General features: G+C 36.4%; 1 protein-coding gene across 1 annotated transcript in view; it reads left to right on the top strand.

Moving 5' to 3' along the window:
- Fer (FER tyrosine kinase) overlaps positions 1-13,055 on the top strand; it is a 414,004-nt gene that overhangs the window by 165,952 nt on the left and 234,997 nt on the right. The window contains exon 12 of the mRNA XM_026391317.2: positions 12,541-12,744. Coding sequence (XP_026247102.1) covers positions 12,541-12,744 — 204 coding nt within the window. The remainder of the gene's footprint in view (positions 1-12,540; positions 12,745-13,055) is intronic.

The following is a 13,055-nucleotide window of genomic DNA, read 5'->3' on the forward strand; positions in this document are numbered from 1 at the left end:
TCATTTGGTATTTGTTTTTTAAAGATTGACTAGCTTCACTTAGCATAATCTGCTCTAATGCCATCCATTTCCCTCCAAATTCTATGATTTTGTCATTTTTTAATGCAGAATAATACTCCATAGTATATAAATGCCACATTTTTTTTATCCATTCATCTATTGAAGGGCATCTAGGCTGGTTCCACAGTCTTGCTATCGTGAATTGAGCTGCTATGAACATCGATGTAGCAGTGTCCCTGTAGCATGCTCTTGTTAGGGCTTTAGGGAATAGACCGAGAAGGGGAATAGCTGGGTCGAATGGTGGTTCCATTCCCAGCTTTCCGAGAAATCTCCATACTGCTTTCCAAATTGGCTGCACCAATTTGCAGTCCCACCAGCAATGAACAAGAGTGCCCTTTTCCCCGCATCCTCTCCAGCACTTATTGTTGTTTGACTTCCTAATGGCTGCCAGTCTTACTGGAGTGAGATGGTATCTTAGGGTAGTTTTGATTTGCATTTCTCTGACTGCTAGAGATGGTGAGCATTTTTTCATGTACTTATTGATTGATTGTATGTCCTCCTCTGAGAAGTGTCTGTTCAGGTCCTTTGCCCATTTATTGATTGGGTTATTTGTTATCTTATTGTCTAATTTTTTGAGTTCTTTGTATATTCTGGTTATTAGGGCTCTATCTGAAGTGTGTGGAGTAAAGATTTGTTCCCAGGATGTAGGCTCCCTGTTTATCTCTCTTATTGTTTCTTTTGCTGAGAAAAAACTTTTTAGTTTGAGTAAGTCCCATTTGTTGATTCTATTTGTTAACTCTAGCGCTATGGGTGTCCTATTGAGGAATTTGGAGCCCGATCCCACAGCGTGTAGATCATAACCAACTTTTTCTTCTATCAGATGCCATGTCTCTGATTTAATATCAAGCTCCTTGATCCATTTTGAGTTAACTTTTGTGCACGGCGAGAGATAGGGATTCAGATTCATTTTGGTGCAAATGGATTTCCAGTTTTCCCAGCACCATTTGTTGAAGATGCTATCCTTCCTCCATTGCATGCTTTTAGCCCCTTTATCAAAAATAAGATAGTTGTAGTTTTGTGGATTGGTTACTGTGTCCTCTATTCTGTACCATTGGTCCACCCGCCTGTTTTGGTACCAGTACCATGCTGTTTTTGTTACTATTGCTCTGTAGTATAGTTTGAAGTCTGGTATCGCTATACCGCCTGATTCACACTTCCTGCTTAGTATTGTTTTTGCTATTCTGGGTCTTTTATTTTTCCATATGAATTTCATGATTCTTTTATCGATTTCTATAAGATATGCTGTTGGGATTTTGATTGGCATTGCATTGAACTTATATAGGACTTTTGGTAATATCGCCATTTTGATGATGTTAGTTCTGCCTATCCATGAGCAGGGTATATTTTTCCATCTTCTAAGGTCTTCTTCTATGTCTTTCTTTAGGGTTCTGTAATTTTCATTGTATAAATCTTTCACCTCTTTTGTTAGGTTGATTCCCAAGTATTTTATTTTTTGGGGGGATATTGTGAATGGAGTTGTTGTCCTCATTTCCGTTTCAGAGGATTTGTCGCTCATATACAGGAATGCCTTTGATTTATGCGTGTTGATCTTATATCCTGCCACTTTGCTGAATTCATTTATTAGCTCTAATAGCTTCTTTGTGGACCCTTTTGGGTCTGCTAGGTATAGAATCATATCATCTGCAAATAGTGATAATTTAAGTTCTTCTTTTCCTATTTTTATGCCTTTAATTTCTTTCGTCTGCCTAATTGCTCTGGCCAGTGTTTCAAGGACTATGTTGAACAGAAGTGGCGAGAGAGGGCATCCCTGTCTTGTACCAGATCTTAGAGGGAATGCCTTCAATTTTTCTCCATTCAGAATGATGCTGGCCTGTGGCTTATCATAGATTGCTTTTACAATGTTGAGGTATGATCCAGTTATCCCTAATTTTTCTAGAGTTTTGAACATAAAGTGATGCTGTACTTTGTCGAAAGCTTTTTCTGCATCTATCGAGATGATCATATGGTTCTTGTTTTTAAGTCTATTGATGTGGTGGATAACATTTATTGATTTCCGTATATTGAACCAACCTTGCATACCAGGGATGAATCCTACTTGATCATGGTGTATAATTTTTTTGATATGTATTTGAATCCGATTCGCCAGAATTTTATTGAGGATTTTTGCATCAAGGTTCATTAGAGATATTGGTCTGTAGTTTTCTTTCTTTGAAGTGTCTTTGTCTGGTTTCGGAATCAGGGTGATGTTGGCCTCGTAGAATGAATTTGGAAGTTCTCCCTCTTTTTCTATTTCCTGAAATAGCTTGAAAAGTATTGGTGTTAGTTCCTCTTTAAAGGTTTTGTAAAACTCTGCTGTATACCCATCCGGTCCTGGGCTTTTCTTAGTTGGTAGTCTTTTGATGGTTTCTTCTATTTCCTCTATTGTTATTGGTCTGTTTAGGTTGTCTATATCCTCCTGGCTCAATCTGGGCAGATCATAAGACTCAAGGAATTTATCTATGCCTTCACTATCTTCTATTTTATTGGAGTATAAGGATTCAAAGTACTTTCTGATTATCTTCTGTATTTCTGAAGTGTCTGTTGTGATATTGCCTTTTTCATCCCGTATGCTAGTAATTTGGGTTCTCTCTCTTCTTCTCGTCGTTAGCATGGCTAAGGGTCTGTCAATTTTATTTATTTTTTCAAAAAACCAACTTTTAGTTTTGTCAATTTTTTCAATTGTTTCTTTTGTTTCAATTTCATTAATTTCAGCTCTGATTTTAATTATTTCTTGCCTTCTACTTCTTTTGCTGTTGTTTTGCTCTTCTTTTTCTAGGATTTTGAGATGAAGTATGAGATCACTTATTTGTTGGTTTTTTCTTTTTTTGAGGAATGAACTCCAAGCAATTAATTTTCCTCTTAGAACTGCTTTCAATGTGTCCCATAGATTCCGATATGTTGTGTCTGTGTTTTCATTTAACTCTAGGAATTTTTTAATTTCCTCCTTGATGTCTTCTAAAACCCATTGATCACTCAGCAACCTATTGTTCATTCTCCAGGTGATGCTTGATTTTTCCTTTCTTCTTTTATCATTGATTTTCAGTTTCATTCCATTATGATCAGACAAGATGCATGGTATTATCTCTACCTCTTTGTATTGTCTAAGAGTTGCCCTGTGACATAGTATATGGTCTATTTTTGAGAAGGTTCCATGTGCTGCTGAGAAAAAAGTGTAGCAACTTGATGTTGGGTGGTATAGTCTATATATGTCAATTAAGTCTAGGTTATTAATTATGTTATTGAGTTCTATAGTTTCCTTATTTAACTTTTGTTTGGAAGATCTGTCCAGTGGTGAGAGAGGTGTGTTGAAGTCTCCCATGATTATTGTATGGTGGTCTATTAGACTCTTGAACTTGAGAAGAGTTTGCTTGATAAACACGGCTGCACCATTATTTGGGGCATATATATTTATGATTGTTATGTCTTGTTGGTGTATGGTTCCCTTGAGCAGTATGAAGTGTCCTTCTTTATCCCTTTTGATTAGCTTTGGCTTGAAATCTATTTTATTAGATATGAGTATGGACACTCCTGCTTGTTTCCGTGGTCCATATGAGTGATATGATTTTTCCCAACCTTTCACCTTCAGTCTATGTACATCTTTTCCTATCAAATGCGTCTCCTGCAGACAGCATATTGTTGGGTCTTGTTTTGTGATCCATTCTACTAGCCTGTGTCTCTTAATTGGTGAGTTTAAGCCATTAACATTTAGGGTTATTATTGAGATATGGTTTGTTCTTCTATCCATATTTGTTTATTGATGTTACTAAACCTGATTTGTTATCCTCTTTGACTACTTTCCGCCCTTTACTGTCCTACCTCCCATTGTTGGTTATCAATGTTATTTTCCATTTCCTCTTCCTGTAATGTTTTGCCAAGGATTTTTTGAAGAGATGGTTTTCTAGCTGCGAATTCTTTTAACTTTTGTTTATCGTGGAAGGTTTTAATTTCATCTTCTAATCTGAAGCTTAATTTCGCCGGATACACGATTCTTGGTTGGAATCCATTTTCTTTAAGCGTTTGAAATATGTTATTCCAGGATTTTCTAGCTTTTAGAGTCTGTGTTGAGAGATCAGCTGTTATCCTGATTGGTTTACCCCTAAATGTAATCTGCTCCCTTTCCCTTGTAGCTTTTAAAATTCTCTCCTTATTCTGTATGTTGGACATCTTCATTATAATGTGTCTAGGTGTGGATCTCTTATGATTTTGCACCATCGGCGTCCTGTAGGCTTCTAGGATTTGGGATTCTGTCACATTCTTCATGTCTGGGAAGTTTTCTTGTATTATTTCACTGAATAGATTGCTTAATCCTTTGGTTTGGAGCTCTGTGCCTTCCTGTATCCCAATGACTCTTAAGTTTGGTCTTTTGATATTATCCCATAGCTCTTGAATGTTCTGCTCATGGTTTCTTAGTAGACTTGCTGAGCTATCTATGTTCTTTTCAAGTTGAAATATTCTGTCTTCATTGTCTGATGTTCTATCTTCTAAGTGATCAACTCTGCTGGTAGTATTCTCAATTGAGTTTTTAAGTTGGTTTATTGTTTCCTGCATCTCTAGTATTTCTATTTGTTTGTTTTTTATTACCTCTATCTCCCTGTGAAATTGATCTTTTACTTCCTGGATTTGTTTGTCAATGTGATCTTTCATTGTCTGATTTTGCTGTCTCATGTCTTCCTTGAGACTCCAGATCATCTGAAGCATGTATGTCCTGAGCTCTCTATCTGACATTCCATCTGTTGCAGCTATTACCTCTTCTAAAATTGAGTTGACCTGCATTGCCTGTGGTCCTTTCTTTCCTTGTCGTTTCATACTGCTGGCGTTTCTTTCTGCTTGGTGCAACTGTTGTGTCTTTGATATTTTCCCCCTCTATTTAATTATATTGCTGTTGTATAGTTGAAAAATCACCCTTTCAGGGCAGGTAGTGGCTGTGATCCTCCTCCAATTAGTGTGATACTGGGGAGGAGAGATATTTGAAGGGGAGGGAAGAAGTCACTAAAGAGAATGAGTGTAGGCAGGTAGAATTCAAGGAAGGTGGAATAGGAAAATTGAAAGAAGTGAGAAGACAAAAGAAAAAAAAATGAAAAGAAAGAAAGAAGAAACGAAAAAAAATAAAAATTTAAAACCAAAAAAAAAAGAAAAAAAGAAAAAATTTTATAATGATAGTAAAAAAATGGAAATTAAAGTTTAAAAAATAATAGTAATACTAATAAAATAAAAAGAATTTAAAAAAATTGAAACCATTAATAGGAACGTTAAAGAACAACAACTACATCAACAACAAAAAGTGAAAATAAAATAATAAAAAAGAATACTAATAATAATCATTAAAATAATAATAATAATAATAATAATAATAATAATAAATGCAGTCATATAGCTCGATTAACTTCTCATCCAGTTGGTGGAGCTATGCCCACTGGGCCAGGCTTTTCTTCTTGATAGGTGGGAACCAATCACTGTGCCTCAGCTCTTCTTCCCAGACTGTGTGGGTCTCTAATCCTGAGTGCCTAGGGCCTTCTCTTGTGGTTCCTCAAGCCAGGCCGCGCTCACCTGTGACACTCACCACAATACTGACTACACGCCAGGTCTGCTGCTCCTGGGAGCCCTGTTTTCATGGGTGCCTGGGCACACCCTTTCTGTTTGCCTCCCTCAGACCCTAAGTTTGTAGGGCTTGGGGCTGAGGGCCCCCAGCGAATTTGTTTGCCCTCAGGTAGCAGCAACTCCCCTGATAGCTGGTGCAAGGGACCTGTTGTCAGCACTGGTGATAGCAATAGCTGGGAGTCCTGCGCCGCTAGTCCTGCGTCACTCCTGATTCCCTGGGTCTGGCTGTGGTGCTCAGTTGGCTTTTACCTCTTTGAGTTCAGGCGGGCTGACTAGTTATTTCAGCGGGATCATTAGTGTTGAGTCCATGAAGCAGGCGAACCTGAGCTAGAATGCAGCCAATTCGGGCTCGGTGTGTTCTGAGAAGGCTAGACTGTTCACCCGGGGTCCACTTCAGCTCAACCGTGCCTAGTGGTCCTGAGCGAACAGTATTTTGACAGTTTACTTCTCCCTATGCCCGTGCAGCTGAAGGGGTTAGAGACTTGATCTCTCCGCGTCCGCCGCCATGTTGGATCATTTAGATTTTAAATTGTCACTCATCTTATCAGCTGTTCCATTTTACTCGGTTAAGAGTCTGTTCTAAGGTGCTCCGCGGAAAGCGGTGGCGGCAGCGGCGGTGGCTGCAGCGGCGGCGGCGGCGGCAAAGCTGTGGCCTTCGGGACCCCCGTGGAGGAGGTGCGGGCTGGGGGAGGGGAGGCAGCGCCTCGGGGCCCGCGCGGGCCAGGTACTGGGCACGCGAGAGAGCTGGTGGGGTGGGGGAAAGAGATTGAGATCTAGATTTAGGGAGTGAGCGTGGGAGGAGAGATGGCGGGGGAGAAGCGAAGCGGAGAGGCGGAGAGGGGAGTGAGAAGGGGCCCAGGGAGCCCGGCAGCTCGGGGGCTGCAGCCTTACTGCTCGCGCTGAAGTCGTGGCGGATTCACTCCATCTAGGCCCTTTTCTTGACATGGTGCTGAATCCTTGTCGACAGATCTCCTTTAATGATCTTTACTTCTTCTTTTAAGAAGCAGCAACATACGCTGCGGCGGCGGTGGCGCGGAGCACAGAGCGGCTCACTCATTCCCCGCCGCCATCTTGAGAGCTCATTTTCTTAAAGTAGTAAATAAATTCAAACTATTTAGAAATTTGGGGGAAAACTGGGAGGAAGAACATTATTTCTTTTGTTTTTATTTTATATAAATTTATCAGTTTGTTTTGAACTGTCAGACTCTAAATCATATACTTCTCCTAACTGTGGTTATATTTCCCCTTCTCTGAAAATAATTTTCTCTACCATCTTGCATGTTCCTATTCAATAGGCCAGGTGTTTTTCACCTTTGATGATTCTCTTACTTCAATTTTATGACATTTGATTCTTCATCCTGTCCTAAAATTCTCAAGTTATATAGTGCTTTAAAATTAAAGGGGTCTTATGGAATTTTTGAGAAGTGTTTGGAATTCTACGAGTCAATTGTATATCAGAATATTACTAAACTAGATTTGGAGTAATTTATTATTTATATATGAAGTTAATTAAATTCGTACAAGAATAGAAAAGAGAATTGTGTCATTTTGTGGTTATTCAAAATACATTAAAGATTTTTAAAATGTGCTGATATTTTATTCAATTTGTTGAAGCTTGGTAAGAGATATACTTATATATTTTTCATGCTGTTTTATTCTAGTTTTTATTTTTTCTAATGGTTTATTTGGGTACTTAATTTTAATGTACAAACAGACTTTTTAAAATACTTTTGTTTGTGCCTCTCAAAAAACAGTTCATCTTATCATGAGATAAAGGCATACGAATTTTTATTACATACTTGACATCTAGCCTGAACTATGATAAGGAGAAAAGATGACCTACCTTTTCCCCTGGGAGGAAAAAAACCCAAAAAACAACTTTCATTTTATAGTATTGCCTCTTCACATAAATAAAACTTTTTATTTCATTAAGCCAAATATGTTTTTTTCCTGGAATATTCTTTCAGAATAAGACCTGGGGAAAATAACTGACTAGATGTGTAGTGTGGTCAATCAGGAAACTTCATCTTATTAAGTGTAACTTATTAACTGAATTAGATTAATTATAACTTTTATAAAAGTAGGCTTCTTAGCCCCTTATATCTTGGCAAAAATCTCTGGTAACTTAACCACCAATAAAAAATTTTTCCCCACAGAAGATTAGAAAGATGAGATCTTTGCGATAAAAAGGCTTTCATTTTTGATAACCATTGTAAGTTCTCATCATGCTGGATTTAGTTTCTGATACATCCTATATTCTATTACTGTCAAGATTGCAAAGTTGTATTATAATTTCACTGAAATCATATTAATAAAAATGTCCTTTCCAGTGCTTCCAGAAAAGTCTTTGAAAGATCTGATAGCCCTAGGCAGAGGATATGTATGTGTGCACAAACTTGATATACACCTTATACTTATAAGAAATGCAAACTACATCTCAAAGTAGTATTTTTAAGGAAATGGAGAAAAACAGATCTCAAACTTCACTTCGTAACCCCACAAAACTAATAAACCCATAGAACTGAATTGTCATTATTATGAGATAGCAATATAGGCTCCTTTATACTTTTTAAAAAACAAACAACAGAAAAAAAAAAACACAAAAAACCCAAAAACCTGAAACTTAGATATTTTCTCAGATTGATTTTTTCCCCCAAACATATTTATCATCTTCAAATCCTTATATGAATTTCTTGAACCTTAGATGAGCTTCTATACTTCAAACCACTTTTCAGACAGTGAAATCTCTAAACTCTGCATTTTCCCAGTTCTAAATAAATGTACACTTTGATGGAAAATTTAGCCAAAATAAAACCTCAAGAATATGACATCCTTGGGTGTGATGCTTTCCTATTATGTAGAACTCAGAGAGAGAGAGAGAGAGAGAGAGAGAGAGAGAGAGCTCTCTTGCAAAACAAGTTCTTTGAAAATATGTTACATTGAGTTTTTCATATTCAAACAATTTTGCCACTAAGAAATCTTAGAAATATTTCTCTTATAGTAAAAATTTTTATGCTGATTACAATGAGATTCACTCTGATAAGTTTTAAAAAATAAACATCTGATTGTTTTAACTACCTTCAAGAATTATAAGCTATTAGTATCAATATGCAAAATAATTAATTTTGGTTAGATGATGCATTTCTTTTTAAAAATATGGTTCTTTTATTTCTCATAGTTTTGCCTGGTTCATTATTAAATTTGTTCTCTAAGCGCATTTGGGGGATTACATTAAAATTTTTAAAAATATCATCTTTATCATAATTACTACTAAAAGAAAAAGGATTATTTCATTTATTAAAAAGTTTCCATGTACAGTCACACCCTGTATATATTTTTAAAAATTTGAAACGTTCATTAGTAAAAACCAAATGTATACTTTTCTTTAAGTCTATTTGGGTAGATTATCACTTTGTTTTGTATGTATTTACTTTTAACCAATAAAAGAGTTCAGGATAATGTGAAATGGCACTTGTATTAGTGTTTTGGGCCTCTTTGGTGGTACCAAACAATGAAGAGTTTTCACTTAATTCAAAGGTACCCTACTTTGGTCATGCATCGAGTTCATAATATCAGCTCATAAAACCTATATGCAAATACTTGGCTTTTATTTATTGTGTTAGTCAGCTTTCCATCATCCTGACAAAATGCATTGTAAATAAAAGAAAAACTTATTAGAAGGTAGTGTTTATTTTGGCTTATGGTTTAAGAAGTTTCATTCTGGGGTTGGTTGACTCCATGGACTTCAGGCCAATGGCATCACAGTACATCTTGGCAGAATCACTTAGTGAAGATGCTGTTCACTTCATGTCAGCCAGGAAGCAAAGAGAGAGAAAGAGACAGGAAGGACCTGGGGTCTCAATATTCCTTCCAATGACATGCCCCCAAATGTCCTAGCTTCTGATTTTCCTGTTTATAAATTACTTTCTCACGAGGCATTATGCATATTGTATTTTGAGAATCTTTAGAATGGATGCAAATTATTATACCTTACCCATAAAATGTTCTCACCATCTGCATCGGTTTAGTTCCTATGGATGAATAAAATATAACAACAGTACTTTTTTTTTTTAATTTTTATTGGTTGTTCACAACATTACAAAGCTCTTGACATATCATATTTCATACATTAGATTTAAGTGGGTTATGAACTCCCAATTTTACCCCAAATGCAGATTGCAGAATCACGTCGGTTACACATCCACAATTTTACATAATGCCCAATTAGTAATTGTTGTATTCTGCTACCTATCCTATCCCCTACTATCCCCCCTCCCCTCCTCTCCCATGTTCTCTCTCTACCCCATCTACTGTAATTCATTTCTCTCCTTATTTATTTTCCCATTCCCCTCTCAACCTCTTATATGTAATTTTGTATAGCAATGAGGGTCTCCCTTCATCTCCATGCAATTTCCCTTTTCTCTCCCTTTCCCTCCCATCTCATGTCTCTGTTTAATGTTAATCTTTTCTTCCTGCTCTTCCTCCCTCTCTGTTCATAGTTGCTCTCATTATATCAAAGAAGACATTTGGTATTTGTTTTTTAGGGATTGACTAGCTTCACTAAGCATAATCTGCTCTAGTGCCATCCATTTCCCTGCAAATTCTATGATTTTGTCATTTTTTATTGCTGCATAGTACTCCATTGTGTATAGATGCCACATTTTTTTTATCCATTCATCTATTGAAGGGCATCTGGGTTGGTTCCACAGTCTAGCTATTGTGAATTGTGCTGCTATGAACATCGATGTGGCAGCATCCCTGTAGTATGCTCTTTTAAGGTCTTCAGGGAATAGTCCGAGAAGGGCAATAGCAGGGTCAAATGGTGGTTCCATTCCCAGCTTTCCAAGAAATCTCCAAACTGCTTTCCAAATTGGCCGCACCAATTTGCAGTCCCACCAGCAATGTACAAGAGTACCCTTTTCTCCACATCCTCCCAGCACTTGTTGTTGTTTGACTTCATAGTGGCTGCCAATCTTACTGGAGTGAGATGGTATCTTAGGGTGGTTTTGATTTGCATTTCTCTGACTGCTAGAGATGGTGAGCATTTTTTCATGTACTTGTTGATTGATTGTATGTCCTCCTCTGAGAAGTGTCTGTTCAGGTCCTTGGCCCATTTGTTGATTGGGTTATTTGTTATCTTATTGTCTAATTTTTTGAGTTCTTTGTATACTCTGCATATTAGGGCTCTATCTGAAGTGTGAGGAGTAAAAATTTGTTCCCAGGATGTAGGCTCCCTATTTACCTCTCTTATTGTTTCTTTTGCTGAGAAAAAACTTTTTAGTTTAAGTAAGTCCCATTTGTTGATTCTTGTTGTTAACTCTTGTGCTATGGGTGTCCTATTAAGGAATTTGGAGCCTGACCCCACAATATGTAGATCGGAGCCAACTTTTTCTTCTATCAGATGCAGAGTCTCTGATTTGATATCAAGCTCCTTGATCCATTTTGAGTTAACTTTTGTGCATGGCGAGAGAAAGGGATTCAGTTTCATTTTGTTGCATATGGATTTCCAGTTTTCCCAACACCATTTGTTGAAGATGCTATCTTTCCTCCATTGCATGCTTTTAGCCCCTTTATCAAATATAAGATAGTTGTAACTTTGTGGATTAGTCTCTGTGTCCTCTATTCTATACCATTGGTCCACCCGCCTGTTTTGGTACCAGTACCATGCTGTTTTTGTCACTATTGCTCTGTAATATAGTTTGAAATCTGGTATCGCTATACCGCCTGATTCACACTTCCTGCTTAGAATTGCTTTTGCTATTCTGGGTCTTTTATTTTTCCATATGAATTTCATGATTGCTTTATCTATTTCTACAAGAAATGCCGTTGGGATTTTGATTGGCATTGCATTAAACCTATAGAGAACTTTTGGTAATATCGCCATTTTGATAATGTTAGTTCTGCCTATCCATGAACAGGGTATATTTTTCCATCTTCTAAGATCTTCTTCTACTTCTCTTTTTAGGGTTCTGTAGTTTTCATTGTATAAATCTTTCACCTCTTTTGTTAGGTTGATTCCCAAGTATTTTATTTTTTTGGAGGATATTGTGAATGGAGTGTTTTTCCTCATTTCCATTTCAGAAGTTTTGTCGCTGATATACAGAAAGTACTTTTTACTTGTGATCAGAAAATGTGTGATTATATCTACCATCATTCAGAAAAAATTCAAGGAAATATAGTTACCTCTTAATTATATGTACTATTTTGGTATTAGCATTTGACTTCCAAAAGAGTAGACAATTTGCTTTTCCTGCCGGGTCCCCTAGTTTTACACTGTGTCGTAATTGCATGTTAGTGATGCGTTTTTCCCTAAGAATTTATCTGTCATTGCTGAATGGAAGCAGGACCAGCTGTGTGGCAGAGGTAATGGTTAAGGAAGTCCCATCAGTGAGAAAATGCACAGGAAGACAACTTTAAATTAAATTGAGATGGTGCTCCTGGAACACATGACAAGGACAATCTACAGCCTATGTGGTCAAGAGATAATTCCACAAAAGAAATAACTTTTAATTTAAATTAAAATGAAGTTGTGTGTGATAAATGTGTCTTCATAATTTCTCTGGTTGTTAAATTTTAATATATAGATTTATTTTATGACAGTGAATATGACTGTAAATGCTAACTCTAAATGCTAATATTGTATTGTGGTAGATTGAAAAACCAAAAGTATTGAGGGATTGTATTTATGCTAAACTTCAGCACTGATGCTCCAGAAGATATTTTCTCTAAACATTATAAAAATTTCAGATCATCGTATAGAATTTTCTATTGGTAAATAAAAGGGAGGAACACATGTAAAAAGTATTTATAGATTGCTATGAATTTTACCAGGACAAAAATCACTGTTTTCTCTAATTTAGTTTTTAAAAAATATTTGTTCAGCTCTCTGATGTGATCTCCATAAGTGAGAAGCCCCTGGCGGAACAAGATTGGTACCATGGTGCAATTCCCAGAATAGAAGCACAAGATCTGTTAAAGCAACAAGGAGACTTCTTGGTGCGAGAGAGTCATGGGAAACCTGGTGAATATGTCCTTTCTGTATATTCTGATGGACAGAGGAGACACTTTATCATACAATTTGTTGATGTACGTTTTCAGTTTAGTTCATATGTGTATTTTGATGTAGTTTGGAGTATAATTATAATATAATAATGAATGGTTTGTGATAAATGCCTATAATACTTAAAGTTTCACACATAATTTTTTCTAATTTCTTAAATATGATGCTCCAAAATTAATTAAAATGTTAAGTCCTAATAAGGAAATATGTATTTTAAATATTTTTCATTAAAATGGACTTTATACATTTTAAGTAAATTTAAATGTATCATATTTAAAATGTTAAATTTGAGCATTAAAAGTATTCTAAATTAAAAATAAAATAATATGAATATCAT

Source organism: Urocitellus parryii, chromosome 1 (genome assembly GCF_045843805.1).
Source record: "Urocitellus parryii isolate mUroPar1 chromosome 1, mUroPar1.hap1, whole genome shotgun sequence".
NCBI classification, from domain to species: domain Eukaryota; kingdom Metazoa; phylum Chordata; class Mammalia; order Rodentia; family Sciuridae; genus Urocitellus; species Urocitellus parryii.